This window comes from Spea bombifrons, chromosome 4, assembly GCF_027358695.1.
Source record: "Spea bombifrons isolate aSpeBom1 chromosome 4, aSpeBom1.2.pri, whole genome shotgun sequence".
In the NCBI taxonomy this organism is placed as follows: domain Eukaryota; kingdom Metazoa; phylum Chordata; class Amphibia; order Anura; family Pelobatidae; genus Spea; species Spea bombifrons.
The window spans coordinates 77,184,546-77,209,966 of NC_071090.1; the positions used below are offsets into that span (position 1 = coordinate 77,184,546).

The following is a 25,421-nucleotide window of genomic DNA, read 5'->3' on the forward strand; positions in this document are numbered from 1 at the left end:
AATAATGATCGGCGCTTTGCAGCCAAATAAAACTGTTGGCTAATTTGTAAATTGGAGGACATTTTAGTGTGCCTCAGGCTATTGGGGATGATTGCTACAATTATCAGATTAACTAAAACATCATAGACAGATGGCATGTACCTGCACTGGCGATAGTTTAGTTAATATATTTCTAATTGCTTTTTTCTTTTTCTTACATGGAGTAGGACTGAGATTTTGTTTGAGGTTTGAAGGAGCTTATATTTACTAGGTATTTGATATCTTTTTGAAATGCTTAAAAAATAGAATATATTTAACCTTGAGAAGCAAGCCTCACAAAAAGTAAAATTTTGGTTCTATATACTAAATAACCATGTGTTTAAGATGGTTATGGATTAAAATTAAATATTGTAATGTACTAGAAGCAGCTCGGCTGCATCATTTTTCCTACCCATTGATTTATCTCTGCCCTATGGTTAACTTTGTGGGTGTTGATAAAAGCATAAGTGAATTCATTTATAGAACTCCTCTTAAAGAAAAGAGAGATTAGTAAAGCAACCTCTGATCTATGCCTGGACTTAGTGTGTAGTTTCACTGAGAAATGCGGTACTTTACGTTACAAAGGAAGATGACAATTTTCTCTGTGGTGGACGTTTACCGAATGTACCACTATCACCAGCGTTGCCAACAAACCTTGTCATAGGCAATGATGTTCTTCTATGTAGACTTTTCCTATCCTTGTTGCTTTACCCAGTGGCTGCCTTGTGACATAATTCGGTCAGAAAGGAAGCAGTGGGCCTTCCCATGCTGTCATTTTCCACTTTCCATTGGGGCTGGGTTCAGAAATACAGCTAGGTGTGCGGTATCCATTCCATCAGCACAAAATACTGCAGACGGGCTAACAAACCAGTTCAGGCAAAAGGAGAGGCTTGGGTTCCAAATAGAAGGAACATTATCTTTACTGGTATATGGAAGGCCAAGCAAGGCTTCAGTATTATAATTAAAACAAGTTATGAATGTCCATTCATTTAACATGTCAATAAGAGCACTCTCATTCGACTGACAAAAACAATAGAACGGTCGATAATTATATAAAAACAGTTTGACAAATTCTCTTCCTTTAGTTATTAGTGACCAGAAGTGAGCTAGGGGAAATCGTTTGAAAACAAGGACGTTTGCCACTGTTCTATATATTTTTTTAGTTTTTATTGTGATTAATACACATTTTAGGCTCTCTAAAATTGTTCCACATAAGGTGACCTAAAAGATATTTTATTTTTTCTTTTTATCATAACTTGTTTCATGTTTGGGTAGATGTGTGAAACCTAGCTTGTCAGTCTGTTTGTGGAGTTGCCTCTATACACTGATCGGGTTTTGGAATACAAAACACCACCCTGGGAATGTGTATTGTGTTTCAATGCTCAAATCTGATGGCCGGGTTTTAGTTACCAGGATTGCGAAATCATTCACTGCCATCCCTGTGTTCCATTTTTACTCTTGCTGATTGTCTGAATAATTCATGTAAACATTAGAAAGAGAGGCGCATCTGCCTTCATCCGATGTTGTTCCAAAGGAGTTGCGTTAATTAATCAGGACTTCTAATCAATGACCAAGTACCGAGGATTACTCTGATTTCTAATATCATGCAACGTGGTGATATGATGATATAGTGGATAGAGTGGACAGTTAAGCAAGAATGCCTATTTAAAGTGACAGTCTAGTGTTCCTAACAAAGAACATTTTTTAAATATGTCATAAAAAATTACCTTTTAGGAGATGCTGCAGCTTCAGAGCCGGGCAACACCCCCCCTCCATAGTCTGGTTCATTTTCCACTAATCAGCTGAACACATTTGCAAGGAGGCCCACACAAATTTAAAGGGACCACTCCGCATTTATATCCATCCCATTAAAACATTAAACACTTTTTTCTTTTTCTACCTTTTGTGTGAAAGAACGCAGAACGCAGTGCTTGTCGATGTAGCTATGGTTTGCTGAACCTTTCAGCCCTCCATTGGTTAATATATGTATGCATTAGGAAGACATGTAGGGGGTTATTCAATAAAGTGTGCATGAGAAGAACATTTCAGCTCATTGATTTCTCTCTGCACGATGCATGAAATGGGGTTCTGCTATTAGGACTATGCTGGCCCTGCATGGTACATGGTGAACGTGTGAAGATTTCATGAAAGGCAACTTGCTGTTTCAAGTATGCATTATGCATGGCCAGCTAAGCCTTGATTGCAGGGGAAGCAAAGTATAAGAGAATTTTAAGAATACCAAATGCATACAAACCCTTTTTAATTTAGATTATGTCTGATTAGGAGGCTTGCGGAGAGTTATTTAGCAGAATGACTGACAGATCTGGGTTTTCTTCACTTATCATGCTGCAGCACATGCACAGTACATAGAGGCTTTATAGCACCTTATGATGACCAAATGTTTTCCGTACATGTTGGTAATGCAAAGCCATTAGATGGAGCTCACTTGAGTTTTATCGCGCAATTAAACTTATCTGTAAAGCTCCACTAGTTGTTCTGCATAACCTGAATACTAATTCTAGGCCAAAATGCTTAACGTTTATTTTGCATGTTTCGTTTTCTGCCATCTTTTGCATTTTTCAGTATTTTAGAAAAATACGTGGCAGAAAAAAAAATGATGAAAAATAGGGAATGTGGTGTGGAATCGATTCCTCTTTTTATTTATATAATCAACTGTCTGAGGTTATAGGGAATGTTGTTACTTAGTTCCCAGTAATATAGACATTGTTCTTTGTGATGTCACGTACTGATTTAGATAAACAAGTAATATAAATTGATGAGCTGGTTTCATAAGTTACAGAGAATGTGTAGGACTTGCTTTCCCTTATGTGAAACTGCAAGCCATTTTTGTAGTGATGTAGCTTACCAACAAAACCCGTCCAAATGCTTCGGTGTATAACTTTAGAATGAAAATAGAATGCTCGTTAAAAACTGATGTCTTTTGTAATGTAGTGTTTCAGGGTTTTTTTGTGTTTTTTAGGTCATTTCTAGAAGCAACCTATCTTTAATTGAAAGAGGTGTTTTGTAGACGGATATGGACTGCATCAAGCTACAGTACAGCATGCTACCCGCTTGAAGTATTCTTTCACTGCAAAATCATTCAACAGCCAATAAAAGTAAGTGCAAACTCCTTTATAGATGGCTTTAATCTGACATTTACTGAACATTACCCAGGGACCGCTTATATAGCTGTCTGAATAAGGAAGATCTAGTGTCAAATGTCTGATGTCGGTAAGCTGTCGCTCCACCAACGGTTTTTGCAACTAAATGTTTCTTAATTACCCTGACATCCCCTCCCTTATACTACCATTTACTTTCTTAGATCACTGCCTGTCCAATATGCTTGTTAACTGGGGGCACACATTTGATTTTCCTCAAGGACATATTATGCAAAGATATTTTTTCACAATCAGAACATAGGCATATGTCATATGAATGTAATTTAAAGTAATGCATCTGTTTTACAAGAATGGCTCATGATGTACACTCAGAGTACCATATCTGATAAAAATGCACGATCCAATGGCTGTGGGAGATAATTTCGTATGTAACATAACTGTGAATCTCTGTATTCTTTTATAATAGGAGCACCATTAACCCTTAAGGACCAGGGCCTTTTTTTTACGCTGTAGGACCAGAGCAAACTTTTGCTATGTCCTACTTACTCAACGATTACTTCTTCCCTCTTTCTCATTTAGTATACACACACAACTTATATGTTTTTCTTGGCAAGAAGGGCTGTTTTTTGTTATTTATCAAAATAGTATAAAAAAAATACATTGTATTCTTCTGATAAACTACACTACACATATCACCCTGTATAAGATTCTTGGTTGCGACCTGGTATTTACGTTCATCAACTTTCTCTGATTTAAAAGCTATCCTATATAATTTTAACTTAGATTGTTTTCTATTTTTTTAACCTCTATTTAACCTAACCATACTTAACACATTCCCTTATAACTAACCCTACCACGCTAACTACCAAATATGCATTAAAATATTAGATACAAAAATAATATAAATATATATTTTAAAAAAAACAAACAGACAAAAAAAACCTGCATCTGGAGACCCAGGGAGTCGCTTTTTTCTTACAGTTTTATTTATTTTTTTTTTTGCATCTTTCCAGTTCAAGATCATATTGAGAAGGAGTGAGACAAAGGACATTGACAAAGACTGTGCTTACAAGCATTGCCTTTAACATCTGATTGTATCTCTGCATGTGCTGCAGTTGACCATTCCTATCATGGAGTGGTCAGCTACAGCGGAGAGACTAATTATAGAGACACATTTGTATTTGGGCTGTTGGTATGCATCAGCTAATTCATTATTTAATTTAGTAAATTATTTGTTTTAATTGAATATGTGAATAATATGTATGGCTGTCGCAGTCAGTCATGTGATCTTTCCCTAGTTGGTTTGGCGATTGCCATGTAAAGTTGACATCAATCATTACTGCCATGATTTGGCTGCGTTTGTTACTGTCGGCTGGAGTCTGCTGCTGTGTAATGCTGAGTAGTCAGATAACTGCTTTACTGTGCAATATTTCGACTTGTATTTGGTGACGGTCACATCCCTTGGGTTTAAGAACCTCTCCTGCATACCAGGAAGTCATTAACACTGTTTATGCCTGCTTAGGCTAATGGAAAATGCAACTTAGCTATTCATTCAAGACTTGAACTGACCCTAATATCAAGGACTGTTTTAAGGAAAAGTGCCAGTGTGTGACAATACAATTTTGTTACATTATGCGCTATGACAAAAAAAAAAGTGTAATGAGTCTGTAATCTTCATCTGTAAACGTTTTTAGATTTATTCCTTCAGCCAAGATATTGTTGTCCTACTCTAGTAACTTGAGCCAAACCCATAACCCAAAGGAAGAAGTAAATGTGCAATGAACAATGTTATTTTGCAGTCTGGTTTTATTTTTGCTGCCAGTGCATTTCGTTACCGGTATGTGATGCTGATGTAGAAGTCCTGATGTTCAGGCTGCGTTCCCTTACGTTGCTGAACACTCACATCTAGATATTCCCTGTGAGCGCTCTGTACAGAAGCAGATTTGGTTCATATGTTTTGCCATAAGAAATAATTATCTATTTCAGAAAATTTATGTGAATTGATAGGCAATTATAAACTAAACAAATAAGAAAGGATTGTTTGGAAGGCTACGAATAAGTGCTAAGTTTAGTGCAAAACGTGTTAGGCGTTTACTTTCGTGTTTCCCCTCCGGACTATATACCCCTGCTGTGTGCTATGCGGTGGATTAAAAACCTGCAATAAATACATATTTTTGCACATCAAGGAATTTGTGCCTTTTATTTGCTGACCCCTGCAGAAATCTCCTGCCTTGCTGCTGTTGTGCTGCATGTCAATGTCGGTGGGATTGCATGGAGACCGCAGGAGAGCGTTGGAGACCTTGAATGCTGCAGTCCTTACTTTTATCACACTGAATATGGTGCCTGAAAATTGTATTTTGGGCTGCTTTATGGGCCACCAGGGCAAGACCCCCCCTCAAGCTAAATGTTCTCAATCCTCCCCTGCCCACAGCTGTCGGTCAACTCCTCCACTTCCTATCCCTCTGTCACAGCTGACGGCAAGTGTAAAGAGACAAGAAAAGGTCACCCACAGCTTGACTTATTAATTAAAACCTTATTATGAGTTATAAAAACGAGCAGAATAAACATGTCACTTTATTGCTGTGTGAGTTTTCCAACGGCCGTCCTTTGCACTTGTTTATAAGCCTTTGCTATTTTACTTTAAATGGTAAAGAGGACTGTGACAACTCGGAATTTCCAAGCAAAGCTGACAAACAAGTGTGTATTTGCATATGGCTTGTTATAACGGAGTTCCTGTCAGCTATTCTGTTGGTGGGTAGTGAGTCACTGTCGCAATAGTGCGGCGATTGTTGCCTTTCTGTGCAGGAGCAGCATGGTACAGGCAGCCCACGGTAAGCGCTAGGCACTGACATACTGCCTCTTTGTCTTCTCTCTTCTAATAGATAGCTGTTCAGAGAAGGAAGCCAGACTTCCTACTAGTCCATTCACATCGCTGCTTGTTTGTTTGGCCTCAACTGAAAAAAGTGCTCTATAAAAAGACTTGTAGCAATTGCACCTGTGTTTTAATTTGATTTACTGCATACCCATATATTGCATATAATAGGTAGAAACTGTTGTGGAAATCAAACGGTAGAAACCGTGAATATTCTCTGGATCTAGATACAAAGAGCTATATAAATACATAGCAATATAGAAAGGTGGATATAATTTATCGAACTAGTTATATTGATGGATATGTGTGCCTATGTCTACAGGTATATCAAAGATCTCTTTTTAATGATGATGTACAAGATAGTACAAAAGTAACACCTTATGTGTGTGCGTGTATGTATATGTATATATATATATGTAATGTATTTCTTTTCTTTTGCAGATGGAAGTGTTTTAGTTTGGCTCCTGCTCCTGGACGAGCAGCATCACCATATGATCACATGACTTTGGATATGGACGCAGTCCTGTCAGACTTTGTTCGGTCCACAGGGGCTGAGCCAGGTCTGGCAAGGGACTTGCTAGAAGGTAAGCATCATACTCCATGTAAATTTAACCCAATGCCATGGCACTGGCACATCATCACATTGCCTACATAAGGCATGCGTTGATGGTTATTGCTGATTTAGGGCTTCTTTGTATTTTGTGGTTTACCTAAAGAGAAAAGCTCTCCAGTTCTCACAACCTTATGGCTTCTGACTGCAGGTGATGTCAAGGGACTTTTAACAACAATTTATTTTAGAAACAAAAGTGCTAAATGCGAAGGACAATCTGTGTAACAAAGCAAGAAAAATAATTACTACTGTGATGATGTCCTGTAAATGAAATGCCATTCCTATAGGGTCAATGATACTTTCAGCATACCTGAAGATATAAAAAATGATTTCCTTTTTATTCAGCTAAGTGCAAAATGCATTGCACTATAGAACCCTACAATACAATAATGTTATAGTTACCTATAAAGAACATGTCTTAACACTGTTTAATAGGAAGTGTTGTTATTATATACACTGCACTTATATAAATAGCCTCACCATACATTAACACACTATATGTTTTTCTGCATTAGAAAATATTCTCTTTATATTCTCTTTTTATTCAATCAAGAAAACGTTAGTTACACATGAGAGTAAACCCGAGGTTCTTCATTGTTCTTCAAGGCACACTACAATATGATATGAAAACGCCAATGTTCCAAATTAAACCATGTTGTTTAATGAAAAATTGAAAGAAATCGGCCAGAAATAAATATTTCATATATCTGGTTTGAAAAAGTTATGTCTTTCTAAAATGATCCTTGCTTTTTTGTCGTAGCATGTTTTTTAATTCATTTATTTTTATGAACAGCTCCCTGCTGTGATAAAAATTTGCATTTTTTTTCTTCTTATACAATTAAATCCCAAGCTGCTCTAATCAAATTAAATAAGAATGTAATTAGGGGACCACACTGACTTAAATCATTTATTTAGATGCTTATTATGGGCAACTCAATGCCCGTAAATTGTTCCTTGCTGCCTAACATGCAATTTCTGAGTGAATTGTAGAGCTGTGCAAGAACTTTCTGCTATTAAGAGACTTTTAATAACAGAGTAGGAGAAGCAATTTTCTGTTAAAAACAAGTGACTCAACCTATAACTGTATAATTAAATAGTACCTTTATCTCTCATGTGTGGGGATTTTGTGTTCTGCCATCTCACCTCTCTGGGATTTTTTGTTTCTTTCCGTACGCAGTGATTAGTTTTAGGAACTCCTAAGTGTGAAAAGGTTGACAAATTGACATGTATGATGATAGCATGTTAGAAGGGTTGTAAGTTAGCCCCGAATGCTGCAGTGAAATGCCACTTCTGCCCGGTTACCGGCAAATAGCTGTAACAGGCATTCAAATTCAGCTTCTCGGAACCGGGGTGAAAGAACCTTATAGTCAATCTCCCTCTGGATAGAGCAGAAAGATCACAAAGCACAGCTGTACCAGCATTCCTTTTCCAGGACATGCAGACCTTCTGCAAAATAGCCAGTGTATATGCCTCTTGGGATAGTCGGGTGTGAATTGACATAATATAACAATTTTATAGAGTACTTCCTCTAAAATCACACATCACGTCTACAGTATAATACTGGTCTATGGCTATAAAGATTGTTGTAGGCTAATGGGGCAGGGTCCTCTCCAGATAACATAAAATTGACAATACAATAACATTAAGATACAATAAGACATACAGCTACAGAAGGAGAAGGTGGCCCTACTGTTCTTCCAGTGTATTTGGAAGTTGAGAGGAATGAGACAGAAGGAGAGGGACTGCTTGGAAGAAGGATGATTTAATTGTAGTGAGGATCATGTGGAGGACATCTGAAGATCTCAAAGCTAGAGAGAGCAGATGGTTTCTTTTAAGATGCATGTTGAGGGTATTGGAAGGATGAATACCCTTGAAAGGATTGAAAAGACTGTTTACTTCTTTGAGCAGGAAAGTTTTTAGTGAGCATTAAAGGTTAGACATAGGTGTGCGAGAGTCTGACAGGTAATATATAACACAGTGGAAATGATTAATAAATCATTACCTGTAATAGTTTGAGGGAATTCACCTGAGTCACCTGATAACAAAGAGCTGTACCACCCTAAAAACGCATAAGCATTCTGTATAAGACAAGTATATAGTTTTCTGAGACTATATAGTATAAAGAATCTATCAGGAAAACCACAGAGCGAATGGTCACTATTTACAAGACCATAAATAAATGCATAAATATATAAAAAAATAAAAAATGTCAGAATAGATTAATAAATACATCTTAAAATCTCTTTAAGCATATATATCAATTGCTGTCATGTGTTAGTAGTCCTGTATAATTAATCAAGAGAAAGTGTTTTGTTGAAGTCCGCTTGGATGAAAATTCTTCCTCCTAACAAGAAAGAGAAAACGCGCATAGTGTGTACTAGACTTGTGCATTCGTATTCGGGAGAACATGAAAACAAACAGGAATGTTGCGTTTTCGTTATTCAAACCGAATACCCAATAAACTAATATGGCGGTGGGTAAATGTCCACAAAGACGAAAAAGCACAACACGCAGAATTCTTCATCCTCGTTAATATCTACTAGCTAATATCTCCCCCCCCCTTACAAGTCACTGCCTGTAGCCTACCGTGTTTACGTAGCATCGCAGGGGTTAACGGGAACGGGAATCCATAGGGACGCACCAGGAGTTAAAGGTCCGTAAGAACGACTCTATTGGGCGACAGCAGGGCATCAACCAATGTGCACACTTTAATAAACAAACTCACATTGACTTGCAAACTGATGACATTGCAACAATCAGATCCAGTACTAATCCTCACCACTCCTTGAACACGCAGTCCTTTCTCTTTGAAGATCAGTATGTTCTCTTAACTATGCTGCTTGGAGAAAGGAAGTACAATGTCTCTATTTCTTGTTAGGAGGAATAATTTTCTTCAAAACAGACTTCAACAATGCACTTTTGATTAATTATTGCCAGATGAATAACACATATGTGTTTGATATATACAAAATCAGATTTTAACATTTATTATCTATTTATTAATCTATTAAGACATATTTTATTTATTGGTATATACCGTATTGGCTCGGATATAGGCCGCCCCCGTAAATAGGCCGCCCCCTAAAAGTTTGGTGCTTTTTTAAAGAAAAAGTTTTTTTCTTTAAAAAAGCACCAAATAAACATGCTGCCACTCTGCCCCCCCGAGATATGCTGCCACTCTGTCCTCTCCCCCCCCCGAGATATGCTGCCACGCTGTCCTCTCCCCCCCCGAGATATGCTGCCACTCTGTCCCCCCTCCCAACCTATGCTGCCACTCTGTCCTCCCCCCCCGAGATATGCTGCCACTCTGCCCCCCCCCCGATTTACCAGAGCAGACTCCCGGGTGTCTTGTGGGGCCGGAGGGGGACATCTATGCACATCGTGTATACAACTCCCGGTGCCGGCACTCAGCGGAAGCTGCAAGACACCCGAGAGTCTGCTCTGGTAAGTCGGGGGGGGTGTAAAATGCATCATGCGGACGTTCACCGGCAGCGGCGCATCGCCGGGCGGACACCTGCCCAGAGCATGGTTCATTTTTGCTGGCTTTAGATGTAAAAACAGAACATTATGTACGGCTCAGAGTAGAAAAGATGTATATAAATATATATACATATACCGTATGTCCCCGAATATAGGCCGCACCCCCACTTTAAAGACTTAAAGTGGGGGGAAAAAGTGCGGCCTATATTCGGGCCAATACGGTATATATATATATATTTATATACATCTTTTCTACTCTGAGCCGTACATAATGTTCTGTTTTTACATCTAAAGCCAGCAAAAATGAACCATGCTCTGGGCAGGTGTAGGATATTTAACAGACGGCAGCTTGAATAGGACAGAGAGGCTGAGGCTGCAGGAATACGGAAGCCAGACTTCATCTATTTTTAATTAACCGACGTACAAACATGCATCATTTGCTCTAGTGCTGAGAAGGCATAAATGCCTTGTTCCTTTTTTGTTAAAAGATCTTTGTGTTATTTGCAACATGGTAAAAAAAAAATACATATGTTTTTTGACTCCCAATTTTTGACTCTGTGCCGTTTTGGGATTATGCAGTCCGTTTTGGGATTATGCCCGTATACAAGGATGTTAGATGGAACAATGATCTGAATGATCCACTAAGAATCCCTTATCACATTCTACAATGGAACTATGTTTTTTATTGGAAATAAATGACTAGAAAAATTAAATGCTAAGCTTGTGTCCATAAACACAAATTTACTGAGGGTTTCAATTTTTCTTTTCACACTGACATTTATAACATAAGAGAATCGTACCCTCTTATGTTCATTGAATGATTTCTCAGCTGTTGTTACATAATGTAAAATAACAACAAATAAGTACTTGTTTAGAAAAAAATCCAGTTATAAATATTTGTACAAATCCATTTCCCCTAGAAAAATGGTTCTGAAAGTTTTTAGTAGCTAGGGTTTGCAGCAAGAAAACAATTTCCATGTCAGTAAGTCATATTGGGAATTCCTTTTCTTTGTCTGTTCTTTGTCCCATCTAAGGTAGGGCAGTATGAGCACATATCCAGTGAAACAACAGACCTACACACCAAAAGTTATGCAAAGAAAAAAGGTGCTGCTGAAGAATAGAAAAGAATAGATAATAAACAGAATAACGAATACGGGGATAACCAAAACCAAAGAAGAAAGAAAGGGTTCAAAGAGCAAAACTTAGATATAAATGATATAATAAAATATAACTTTAAATTGATAAGGCGGAAACTAAATGAATGAAGCAAAACAATAATGAACTAACCCTCCCTGTATTGAAGTAAACCACTAAGCACTGACATGACAAATGTGTATATGGCTAAATGCACGGAGTGTATAATCAGGGCTACATTGCCATAAGACACTCAAAGGGTTAAAAAAAAAACAAAATACTAAAAAGCACACTATGAATCCCTATAGCCCAACCCTTTTAATAGAAGAAATATATGAAAGATATATATGGGACAAAACTAAATATCAAGTAAATAAGTAAATAAATAGATAAGTGACCCGTAACGCAAAAATAAAGCATCTAGTCTGCTAGCGCTTCAGCTCTGCGTTGTGAACGCTCTTATCAAAACAGGCACTGCTGTAAAGACTATTCTAAAGTAGGGGAAACCGATGGGTCAGGTAGGCTTTTATGAATTAAAAGTTATATTTCATGATATCATTTATATCTGGGTTTGCTCTTTGAACCCTTTCTTTCCTCTTTGGCTCTGCTGAAGGATAGACAATGAAAAGAAATTCCCATTTCTATGTCATTGTCGGCAGCACTGGTGAGATATAACAAAAAAGGACGGGCTTCAAGAACTCATCTGCCAAAAGTTGCATGGGAAAAGGAGGAAACATCTAATTAGTGTCTTGGAGAAATATGGAAACTCCACCAGGTGGCTGCTCTGCATATTTTGTCTGGAGTATCTTTAACATTTTCAGCCCAAAATGACACTGTAACTCCTGTGGAATTGTTTCTTTGATTCAAAGGTTGCTCTTTGTCAGCTGACTTGTAACTAGACTTCGACACCGGCCAAGTCCTCGTGTTTGTCTTAGGGAAAAAAACCTTCATATTCCACGAATACTCGCCTGTTCCCGTGTTCTTTTCGGCAAATATTCCTGTACGTTCTTTGTGTGCGTTTTTTCAGATTTGTACCCCCTTCATTTGCATGGAGATCATCACACATGGATGTGTAGTGGAGATGCAGGGCTCTGTCTATTGTACCTCTTGCACCCCCTCCCCCCAAATGTTGATCCTACAACAATGAATTTGGGAAACTACTGATGAACATCTGAATGACTTCAGGTACACAAAACAAAAAAAAAACAAAGATAAAAGATGCTTTGTGGGTGTTTAAAATTTGCCAGCTGCTAAATCCATATCACTATCATTTAGGATATGGAGGCAATCACAGTGAAGGTCCGTACGAGCGACTCTGAACCCAAATGCTCTGTCCTTCTTTTTCTCAAATGTCCCATAATATTTGGTGGGTATGAATAGTTTGAAACAAGAAGTGTGTAGACTAATTTAAACAAAGTACATTTCCAATATCCTACTGTTTCTATACACGTTATTATGACTTTAAGGGCTATAGAACACTGTGATACACTCTAACCCAGCAGACATTCTCCTGAGCTAATGGAGGCATGTGTCAAGGAACGAAAGAGGCACAGATTGCTTTTTATCTGAAGGAGGTACTGTCCCCTTAATCAGGGTTGATTGGGGGTATGTATAAATGGGTCATAGTCACACAAGTGTTGGCAATGCCCCCTAAAACAAAGCTGTCCCTATCTGGTCATTCTAGGTTCTGGGAGGTGTATATTTTGAGGTGTGCATAGTATTTATCAAACAAAGAATCTTCATTGCTTCATTCCTTCCAACCAGATTTATCAAAAAACATGAACACGGCATTTTGTATTTCTACTGAGTGTTCCAAAATTAACTTCCTGATCAAAACTGCCAATTCCTGCCTTTTGTGTGTATAAAGAAATCTTGCAGTGTCTTGTGAGCTATTGAAGTAATTGCCAAGCTGACTGGAAGAGCTGAAATGAAAGACATTGTGCAGTGATGGGAACTAATAATTTGTTAAAAGAGCTGTGGATCTAGAGCTACTTCCCTGTCTTCTTACTGGACGCTTTTTGACATAAGTACAGTTCTTTTCAATGCTTGAATTCACAAAGGCGCTCTCTCTCTCTCACTCTCCTCTCCTCAGTTATGAAAATGATGTATAGTACAGAATGCCCATGACACAAATCATTACTACACTTCAAGCACACTGCTTTCTAATTAGTTTATTGATTAAACATATAAAAAATAATAGTGTTTTTTTCTGGATTTTTAACTGTAATATGAACATTTCACCCAGAACATGGAAACATAGACTTGGACAATGCGTACTTCATTATGTTTGCCTTCTGAAAATAAGTATTCATTAAATAAAATTTCCAAACTTCCCTTTAGAAAGGGGGGAAAAAAATGCATCTTTTAGCTGGAATACAAAGTAGTCGTGTGGTCATTCAGAGGGTTTGCTAAATTCCTATCAAGTACATTGATTGTTAAAAGCTGCTGTTCCTCTTAGGACAAAACATAAATTGTGCTTTCGAGCATGCTAGGAAAATAAATCTCCACATAAATGCATTTAAGGAAGTTTTTTTTAATGGTAAGAACCTATTAGTGATTTTTTTTTGGCACATGACAAGATTTTACATTGTTAACCCATTTAGGACTGGGGATTTTGTACTGTAATGACCAGAGTGTATTTTTGATGTACCCTCACCAAATATATATAATTCTGTCCATGACAAGTAGGGCCTTCTTTTAATATCTTTATAATATATTAAAACATAATTATTAGTGCTTATTAATTTTTGCAATTTCACTTAGAATGTACCACTGTGGGACAATGACCCAAATACTTGTTAATACCTTATATATACATATTTAGATACCTTTATGTTCTAGAGGGCTTTATCCATACATTACATATTGCCTACAGTTACAACTGACTTAAGAGGTTTTGGGTTAGTGAATTTATTTTATGTATTTACTTGTAGTGGTAGGGGTAAGGCATACTGAGATAATTAAAATATATATATATATGTGTTTGTTTTTTTGGTTTTAACTTTTTCTCCCTCTAATTTCCCCTGCACTGACCAGCTCCATAGCCCTGGATTGCTGTTCACAATTTGTACGATTAGCTAGCAAGGGGAGCAATTAGAGATCCGAAGGGGATCTCAAAACTGCGTGATTGGGCATTCATATCTTTGCGTGGTACCCGTGCTCACACCGAGCACCATTACACGCGGTCTGTTGGCAGTAAGGCTTCTGCTAACAGGGGAGAGTCCAGGCTGGCCTTAGATAGACAGATCTCCCATGCAGGGAGATCATGAAGTACAGGTACGTCCTAAGGGGCATCTTACCACTAATAGGTTAACAAATTACATCATGTAAGAGGTTGGGCATTCTACGGCACTAGGATTTATGTACGTATACATTTTAGTAGAGTAGTTTGCAGGAACATACTGGAGGTGAAAATTATCATTTTAAGGCCAGCAGCCATACTTTTGTGATGTGTAACTACCTGCATCCGCCCAAGTGCCAATAAAGCACCAACTAAGCCTGTACAAATGCCTAGTGGATTGGTGCCTGGTGTCCAGAAATATTAGTTGGAAAAGCACATTAAAAAAATGAAAATTAATGGGACTTTTGTTATTTAAGAAAAGAGAATCGCATACATCACTTTTAATTTTTAAGGTGGTCCATCTCCTAACCATTCATGTTTCATGTATGGCTAATGTTTTTATTTAATATATATTTGTGTTGCAAGCCCAATACAACTTAATTTATTTCAATCCACACAATGTCCCACCATGGTTTTGTATTTTGGTCTGGTATAAATGATTGTGTTGAGATTTATTTTGCATTTTATTTCATGCTTTGACACAGTTCCAGCAAACATATTTGCCATTTTCACATGATGTACTTTTCACGTTGTCAGCTGCTAATTTCTACTAATGGTACTTGGCAAATTCTTGCGGTTCACTGTGATTGCCTCCATATCCTAAATGTATTTGTATCCGAGCATTTCTCAGTAACCGGTGGAACGCCTGACAACAGCAAATTAAATTAGATAGTGATATGGATTTAGCAGCTTGCAAATTTTAAACACCCACAAAGCATCTTTTATCTTTGTTTTTTTTGGTTTTGTGTACCTGAAGTCATTCAGATGTTCATCAGTAGTTTCCCAATAGACACATCCATGTGTGATGATCCCCATGCAAACAAAGGGGGTACAGATCTGAAGAAGGCCATAGACTGCTTGTCATAGAGTACATTTTATGTTTGTGTAAACAGTACTGTGCAAATGTAAAAAAAAATACTGTAAAATAAGAAAGCTGTCAAACATGTAATGGTTAATAACCATTAGTGAGTGAATAGAAGAAAATTCTAAATCAAATCAATGTTTGGTGTGACCACTCTTTGTCTTCAAAATGGCATTAATTCTTCTAGGTATACTTGCACACATTTTTAAAGAGCTAAGCAGGAAGGTTGTCCCAAACATCTTGGAGAACTATCACAGTTCTTCTGTGGATTTAGGCAGCCGCAGTTGCTCCTCTCTCTCACTCTCTCTCTCCATGTAATCCCAGACAGACCGGATGATGTTGAGATGGGGGCCATGCCATAACTTCCAAGAAACCTTGTACTTCTTGACGCTGAAGATAGTTCTCAGTGACTTCGACTGTATATTTGACTGTTGTCATTTTTTTAATCTGGGGACTTTTTTTTTTATTGGCAAATGGTAAAAAAATATTTAATAAGCATAGTTTCTTCAAACTATACAGAATATGCAGTGTGTTTGTATATATATATTGGCTCGATTATAGGCCGCACCCTTAAAGTTTGGTGCTATACAAACAGAAATTTTTGAAAACCAATAGCCATTTTCAGCCCCCCCTTAATTTATAATGCACCTTACTTATAGATATGCCACTCTGCCCCCCAGATATGCTTTATGTCCCCCTGATATGCCACTCTGACCCCTGATATGCCTTATACCCCCTGATGTGCCCCGCTGATGTGCTTTATGCCCCCTAGAAATGCCACTCTTTCCCCTAGAAATGACATATATAATATATATATATTATACATTATTTCTCACATTTTGTCCATGAGATAAAAAGATAATACTCAATCCAGGGGCATCTGGTTACCCTACACGTGGCAGAAACAATTTGGGGCCAGTCAGATGCATCCCTGATTGTATTGCATGGTGGATAAGTATCTGCCTGTACTTCTCAGTATTGGGGAGACCATTAATTCTGACCAAATCCCCAACTCAGTTCACAGAAATGCAGCCCCCAATTTGCAAGGAATCTCCACCATGCTTTATGGTTGCCTGCACTTATTCTTGTACCACTCTCCAGACCCTAAGCGAGCAAACTACCTTCTGCTACAGCAAAATATTTTATCAGTCCAAAGCACCAGCTGCGATTTTTCTACACACCAGTTCCTGTGCTTTTTTTTTTTGTAATAGTTGAGTCGCTGTTTTGAATATAAATGGTGGTCACGCCAAATATAGATCTGATTTAGACTGTTTTTCTGTTTGCTCACTTTGCATTTTATTAAATGATAAAAATGAACTATTAAATATTAAACTACGTCTATTTTTGAAAGCATGACTTACTTTTCAGTAGTTTTTCACAACTGCCTAAAACTTTTGCATGTTTACATATAGTTTACATTACTTTAAATCCTGTTGAGTTTCAGAAGGCTCATATGATAGTTACTTTACACCTGCTGACTTGTGTGTCATTTTCAGGAAGTTGCAAAAAAGTGTTACTTAAAATAGCAGCCGTGCTGTTGATGAAGATAATATCCATTTCTCACTTAGGTTCTCGTTAATAGATATTTGTTCTGTGGAGTCAGTACTATAGTTTCCGCCAACAACGGCACCACGTAATAATACTTATGAAATGCCAAAAATGTGACATTTTCCAGCAATTGCTACTTGTTTTGTTGCAGTAAGAATTATGTTACAAAGATTAATAATGTGGTAGTGATATATTTATATCTTTATTTATAAATACATAAGTAAACTTGACTTTTCTGAGCAAATAAACCTCAAAATACCGATATGTGTATTTTGGCATGGATGACCTTATTGCTGTGGGCATCGTTTGACCACAAACTAATTTTCAGGGCAGTTGAACCCTGAGGCTCTTTACTGTTATAACATGCCAGTAGTCAGGCAGTCTAGAGTCAATGGGGTCATGATGATGTGTAAATAAGGAACATCTGATCGCGCAGGCTCAGAAGGTTACAAGATGCTTTTGAAAACACAAGCTTCGCAAAGAAGGAATTTCACTGTATTTTATAGTTGTCCTTATGTAGTGCTCTGTAAAATGTAGAAAATATTAGTAAAACATTTACAGAAACGTTTAGCACGGTTTTTTGATGTTATAGCGTTAAAATATTTCAAGGCTTGCTGAATTTCAAATTTTTCCACTAAGATAAGTGAAATGATCTCAGTGTGCAACAATAGCCACATTATCGTAATTGTTTTCCAAAAAAGTATTATGTCCAGTGTGGACATGTACCAGAGTCAGTAATTCTCCAGATCACAGCCCCCAATTTGTGGCCAGCTCTGCATGTTAACAAAATGTTATGGAGTTCTGTCAACGAGCAGCTGAACACATGAAAGTCTTACCAGATCGCTGGACATGCCAGTGGGCTGAACTCTTGGAACTTTATTTTAGCTGATTTATAAACAGTTCAAGCTTTCAGTAATTCACTCTCTACTTTCTCTTCCTTTTATTCTGTCTGGTATACGAGTACCCTTATTAATCATTGGCTTCCAATTTGGAAAATTACTGTTAATGGCTCATTGATGCAACACATTCGTACCTGTAATAGTTGGTTTTGTTGGCGATTCGTTTTATTAAATATATTGATTTGCTTTCAGGAAAAAACTGGGACCTAACGGCAGCGCTAAGTGACTATGAACAGCTCCGACAGGTGAACACTGCAAATTTGCCTCAAGTTTTTAACGAAGGCAAATATTACAAGCAGCAGGAGAGAGAAATTACTCAGCACGTCAACAAGATCGAGAGACCAATTCTCCAAAGACAGGATGACATTGCTCAAGGTACAGTAGCAGAATTTTGGTGGAATAACCATTACAAAATATTGTAGGTTGATAACTGCCTACCCCAGAAATCTCAATAGTTGCCTTCTGGACTTCCACCACTTTGGATGAAACTTTTAAGAAACATTAGTACAAAGGTACTGGACTTTTGATATATTATTTTCCTATATGTATTCTGATATATGATATATTATGTTTGTTTATAGCCCTGGCTAGAGAGAGAGTATAAAGCAATGGATTCTTTTATTTTGAACCATTTCAGTGTGGCATGTAACATGGCCAATTCTGCATCTGGGGAGGGACAGACCCGTGTGTCAGGGTATCTGTAAGACTTATTTATATAATGTTTTAGTATAAGACTAAGAATGTGTATAATTGGCTGTTGGCACTAGCATCTGTAGTGGTTTTCTAAAGGAAAAAAGGTCATCTCTTGGCCGTCTCTCGTTTCTGTTGTCTCGTGCACACCATGGTCCTTCGACTTATTCCTTCTTTGAAGGGAATAGGCAGCCTGGTGTGTCCCTTGGTATAATACACTCAGGAGTGCAATAATAAATTAACACTCCATAAATGCAAAGTCCCACTGGAATTTATCAGAAACTTAGAAATGACCAACTAATTTAACAGGCGATTTGCATAAAGGCAGAGTCTCCGGGCAGCCCCTGCCCCCCCGTTCCTCCAGTCGGTAGAGAGGGTGTGCCTGTTCCTCGGTGGAGAAGGTCTGCCATTGATGCATATATTATATCCAGTTTGTTAAATGTGTCACAGTTGTGGATCATATAAGTCATAAATACAGCTATGGATCTACATATGAATTGATAGCTATTTCTGATCTGGAGGCTACAGCTTTCAGCCTTAAAGTAATAGTCTTGCTATTGGTTTGATTCTGTTCTTCTTCTTTTATTGTAGAAAAGAGACTTTCCAGAGGTATTTCCCATGCAAGCTCTGCAATTGTCTCTCTGGCTCGGTTGCATGTAGCCAACGAATGCAGCAGTGAGCCATTTCCTCTAGAGATGCCCATTTATACATTCCAACTTCCAGACCTCAGCGTGTACAGTGAGGACTTCCGAAGCTTCATAGAAAGGGATTTAATTGAACAGTCAACAATGGTGGCCTTGGAACAAGCAGGTATTAAACGCGCCTGTGTTTTGATTTAAAGGCATTTATAGGATGTTTGGTTACACATGTAGCAAAAATACATCATGAATTCTGTGCTCCGAATATTGAATGATTCACACACTCAGGGATTTCTGTTCAGTTTTCTTATAATTTGAGCTTTTGCGTTATTACCAGGTTCTTAACCAGGACTGTTTTTTGAGCATTATTCCAAGAAGGTGGTCCGTATATTATCTTTTCAGTTGTTCCGTCGGACTGTCCTTACAAATGGATGCGTATGATAAGCTCATAATCTTTTTTTCCCTTTGTATTGCTGCAAGGGGGTAAGCAAACCAGTGTTGCCTGTTCTCAGTTGAGTTAGTCTCAGATATCTGTTTGGATATAAAGATTAACTAGTCGCTTAATTGGTGCTCTTGTGGTTGGGATTTATCCTTCCCTGCACTTCATATGTCTAAGGCATTAGAATGTACCCTAGACGGACCTTTTGGATTAAACCCCTATGATCCGTCACCCAGAGGTAGATAGAACTATTTGTGGTAGAGAACTATTTTCCTTGTAGGAACGTAAATGAATAAAGTCATAATGAGGTAAGGTTTTCTACTTTTGAAAGTATTCAAAGGTCAAAATTGAAGAGTGTTGTATGTATTTATGATGATCCTGCATGAGGCTGCAGAGCTGTAGCTAAAATATAAGTTTTACAGGAAAGCATGCTTTTAGTGACCTTTAGAAATCTATAACTCAACAGATAAAATGTTTCAAATTACACAGGTTTTTTTACTGTAGGCTGGTGAAAGCTAGTTAAAAATGGAGTACGGTTGAAAATAATTTTTTCACCAGCCTTCCAAAAAACTCACTAATTTTTTTAGAAAACTCTGCCAATGAGTTTTGAATGTATATGCTAGAAAACACAGATTTTTATTGTTTTTGTTTTGCACTTATAGCTTACATTTATAAAGTACACATGAATATCACCTTTTCCTGTTTGTTGTAGGCATATATTTATACATTATAATTTATACATATTAAATTAGTTAATTAATTTAGCATGACCTTTTGTTCAGAGGGCCTCAATCCAAGAGGAGGCTCGCGGATATTGAAGGATGTTTAAATTAGAGCTGAAACAACGAATCGATAAAATCGATAATAATCGATAACGGAAATCATCGATAACGATTTCCGTTATCGATTAATCGAGTGATCAATTCGTTGTTGGAGCACTCGGCTCCTTTTACTTACCTCCGCGAGCGTTCCCCGCTTCTGCTACACGCTCTGCAGTCTCCGCCTTCTTTTAGCTACGTGACGGATGTGACGCGTTCCGGAGGTAAGTATTCTTCATGTCTATGTGCACGGATCGCACAGAGCCACTCGCACAGAGCGAATCGCTCTGTGCGAATGGAGCCACTCGCACAGAGCGGTTCGCTCTGTGCGAGTGGCTCCACTCGCACAGAGCGGTTCGCTCTGTGCGAGTGGCTCCACTCGCACAGAGCGGTTCGCTCTGTGCGAGTGGCTCCATTCGCACAGAGCGGTTCGCTCTGTGCGAGTGGCTCCATTCGCACAGAGCGGTTCGCTCTGTGCGAGTGGCTCCATTCGCACAGAGCGGTTCGCTCTGTGCGAGTGGCTCCATTCGCACAGAGCGGTTCGTGAGTGTGGGTGCAGGGCAGAGTGGGGGTGGGGGTGCAGGGCAGAGTGGGGGTGGGGGTGCAGGGCAGAGTGGGGGTGGGGGGTGCAGGGCAGGAGACTGGGTGCAGGGCAGAGTGGGGGTGGGGATGCAGGGTGTGAGTGTGGGTGCAGAGCAGAGTGGGAGACTGGGTGCAGGGCAGAGTGGGGGTGGGGATGCAGGGCAGGGTGTGAGTGTGGGTGCAGGGCAGAGTGGGTGCAGGGCAGAGTGTGAGTGTGGGGGCAGGGCAGAATGTGGGGGCAGGGCTGGGTGCAGGGCAGAGTTAGAGACTGGGTGCAGGGGCACAGTGCAAAGTGCTGGGTGCAAAGTGCCAGTGCTGGGTGCAAAGTGCCAGGGCTGGGTGCAAAGTGCTGGGTGCAAAGTGCCAGGGCTGGGTGCAAAGTGCAAAGTGCTGGTGCAAAGTGCTGAATGCTGGGTGCAAAGTGCTGGATGCAAAGTGCCAGGGCTGGGGCAAAGTGCTGGGTGCAAAGTGCTGGGTGCAAAGTGCCAGGGCTGGGTGCAAAGTGCTGGGTGCAAAGTGCTGGGTGCAAAGTGCTGGGTGCAAAGTGCAAAGTGCTGGGGCAAAGTTTCTTGAACAGTAATAGTCCACCTCTTTTCAGAATGTTTGGGGTTATTTTGTTTCATAAATATTGTGTTTGGGTTCTTGTACTTTGAAAATATTGTTTTTTATTACATCATAACAAAATAAGAATGTTAATGTAAATTTTAAGTTGTTTTTTAACATCCAGTTCATTAAATTCTTTTAAATAAACGAAAAATTTGCATATTGTTTTTTTTATCCGATTAATCGATTAATCGAAAAAATAATCGGCCGATTAATCGATTATTAAAATAATCGTTAGTTGCAGCCCTAGTTTAAATAGCTTTTAAAACCTTATTGAACACTAAAAAGTATAATCTAATAACGTGAAAATTCCAGTTTTATAAAACTAAATAAGACGTTTTACAATGTGTGAGAGTAGTGGTTTTTTCTCATGTAGTGTCTGGACACTGCACATTCCTGAAAATCAGGTCAAAATATTGTGGTGAACATTTTATGCAATGCTCTAGGAAATGCCGGTGGTTATTTGTGTCTGGCTTGCTTTGGTTAACATTCCGGTTTCAGTTTATCAGCAGAGGCTCTGGGCTGTGAGTAGAGCACTTGATTGTGTGTCCTCTCTTGCTCCTTCATGCGTGGTTTTCATATTTTATATTTCAAGGTCACATCTAAAAGATGAATGGCCTTTCAGAGTGATGTACAGAAGCATCCATGCTATTCTTAGAGAAGCAGCCCATGTTGGTTGGCCCTTTATAATGTTAAGTGAAGTCAGTGAGATGGAACCCCAACTTACCTACAAACGCTTAAGTGAACCCCAGACCCTTAAAACATGGTTTCCCAGAGTTAAATGATTTATAAAGGTCTTCAAATGTTGAACATTGAAAAATTATATAACACACGTGCTGTTGATTTTCTAAAAAAGGGTACCAGGTCAAGCGTTCTTAGTATCCTTCTGCGTGCCATGCGCAATAAGGTCGGATGCATGCCAAGGATTGCACAGAAATGTCTGACCTTGTTGGGAAAGATATAGCTGTACTGCAATACTTACCAAGATGTCACTAAACGGAACTGCTTGCTAGGCCCACATATTGCATGTGCTTAGGGTTATATGGACGCGCTTATGACGTACCTTTCAAACTAATGGACTAACAGTCATTAAGGATTGGAGTTCCATAGCTTTCTATACTAATGCTATATGAACTGCTCCCAAAGTCTGGTTTTCTCATTAGACGACTGCTGATCTTTTCATAACAGCTGTAATGGGTATGTTGTCTGGAGAACAGAACTAAATGCATTACCTTCCCATAAATATATTCTCATTGAGCCTGTCCAAAACTCCCATTATGCAAGTGTTATTTGTATCTAAGTGGCTATTAATCCCTCATGTATTGGCATTTTGGCTTTCTCCCTGCTGGCTTCTGTACAGGGGTTTTCGCTCTATCGGGATCAAACTAACATGAGTAAGTCACTCAAGCAGTAACTTCTCTCCAGAAATATATGGGAAAAAATCTGGATTATATATGTAGCATGTAAAGCATTCAAGCTGTGTTACCTTATGGGATATATAAATCTAATTCAGAGACTAGCAACTCTGGGTTCTCCACTTGCGTCTCCTTTGACTTCCAACCACCGTGTCCTATGTAGATCATGTCAGCAGCTCTAGGTTTTTGAAGATACATGATAAAGAATTATATGGGAACTATTTTACACTGAGAAATCCAACTCGTTTAATGAATGTACATTGCACTGCGTATACAGTATGGTTCCGTGTTATATTTCTACTGTCGCACATGGGTTGTATTGGTTAATAGAACCTATAAGAGGAATTACTGAGCTGCTGCTTACGAATAGTGTGAATTTCAGTGATGGGTTACAGTCATGAGTCATTATTAACCAGAGTCCTGATTTAGTTCAAGAAGGTGAGACTGAATCACCCTGGGAATCTGTGAAACTACATTACACTTCACATTTATAGCCAGCTTTGCTCATTACAGAAGTTCCTGCATATTAAACAACAGCCAGCAAACAGAGCAACAGTTCTCAGAGTTCGTGTAATTTATTTTTTTCTTTTATCAACCTGATACATTTTATAGAATAGGTAATTGCATAGGTTTTGGAAAAAAACATGTTAAAATCAAACCGTACTTCACAAATGTTACATTTTAGGAAAGCTTTGGCACCAAAATTCTTTGTGCCTTCTCCCTTGTTCTTTGCTTTCATCCCCAGTATGTTTGCTGGCTATGAGCAAGTTCTATGGCCCTAAAAGACAAGACTGTGTAGAGACAACAGAAATGTATTTATAAATTCATTGTTTCCATAAAATTAATTCTTTACTCATTGATTTAAATACCTATTAGCAGCCGTACCACTAACCTCACCCTAAAACAAAAGTGTTCCCACATAAAAAAGTGGCTGTCCACTGGATACGGGTACAGAATAACATGCCCTGTTTGTAAAGCCTTCCTGATACATTGTGTACATACATTGTGTGTTTATCTTTGACAGAAATTTATATATATTTACATTCAAATCCTTCCCGCAGTGTACGTTTCCATAGAGGACACCACTCTGACCACTTACTCTACTGATTTGATTTGGGGTTTTTTTTTTTTGCATACCTGAAATTATTATTTAACCCTGTAATTTTGTCTCATGCTCTGAACGCATACTTTTCATGTCACGCGAGCACTTCCATTCTATTGCCATAGAAACAGAAACAAGCTTCTTAAGGGTTTCTGGGTTTTTCCCACCTACTTCAGAAGGCATAAACAGACAGATTTTCTGAGGTGTAATTAATGCTTTATCTAAATACACATCTTTTGAAGAGGTTGAAGTACTTAGTTATGATTTAAAACTGTTTAACATTGTTCAATCTATTTCCAGGGAGGTTAAACTGGTGGTCAACAACATGCTCAAGTTGCAAACGTCTTCTGCCTTTAGCCACAACAGGAGATGGGAATTGCCTCCTCCATGCTGCCTCTTTGGGTAAGACATAATACGTGACACTGTATAGTTTTTTTTTTTTCTATTAATTTTATGTTAGTCCTAAATTTTCTTTTATGTTTTTAAAACCAAAACTCAATCAGGGAATAACATCTTGTCTATTCTTGGACACAATTCAACAAATGAAATGCTCTGTTAATGTTAGAATGTTATTTGGGAATTTTTGCACCGTAGATTGGGGTTGGTAGTCTGTTTTTGAACATTTGAAGTTGTCATAGTAATAGATCAGGATCACCACTGTGATTTTAAAGAATAAAGTGATGCGTGTTTAATAACACGCATATAAAACCCTTAGTGAGACTGCATGCTGTTATTATTCTGCTTTTGTATAGAAGAGGTTTTATGTCTTAATGTAGTCCAAAGTATTTACAGAGGTGGGGAGGCAGTGTCACTGAACAAGGCACCTCGGAATAAAATTGGCACAGTGAACCTATTGCCACATTACTGTGCATTGGAACAATATTCTGATGGAACAATTTGTGTTAAAAGCAAATTGTATATTTTGTTTGCTTATTTTCAGGCATTGTCCAGTTTTACAGCTTGAGTTTTTGGTTGTAGGAATGTGGGGGTTCCACGACAGAGACCTAGTCCTGAGGAAAGCACTTTACGCAATGATGAGAAGCGGAGCCGAGAGGGAAGCCCTGAAAAGAAGGTGGAGGTGGCAACAGACACAGCAGAATAAAGAGGTAATGGTGTCTGAGGGTGCAGGGATGCATGTTTGATTGAATTGAGAAAACCCACATGAGAGGAGTGTGATTTCAGAGTCATTTGAGTCTGAATACTAAAGGGAAAGTTTGCAAGAGAGTTGTGTTTGACATCACAATACATCATG

General features: G+C 38.5%; 1 protein-coding gene across 1 annotated transcript in view; it reads left to right on the top strand.

Annotated features, from left to right (window-relative positions):
* OTUD7A (OTU deubiquitinase 7A) overlaps positions 1-25,421 on the top strand; it is an 87,886-nt gene that overhangs the window by 36,962 nt on the left and 25,503 nt on the right. The window contains exons 3-8 of the mRNA XM_053465100.1: positions 2,999-3,134; positions 6,451-6,593; positions 18,075-18,257; positions 19,164-19,382; positions 24,470-24,571; positions 25,148-25,275. Of these exons, the coding sequence (XP_053321075.1) occupies positions 6,509-6,593; positions 18,075-18,257; positions 19,164-19,382; positions 24,470-24,571; positions 25,148-25,275 (717 nt within the window). The 5' untranslated portion in view covers positions 2,999-3,134; positions 6,451-6,508. The remainder of the gene's footprint in view (positions 1-2,998; positions 3,135-6,450; positions 6,594-18,074; positions 18,258-19,163; positions 19,383-24,469; positions 24,572-25,147; positions 25,276-25,421) is intronic.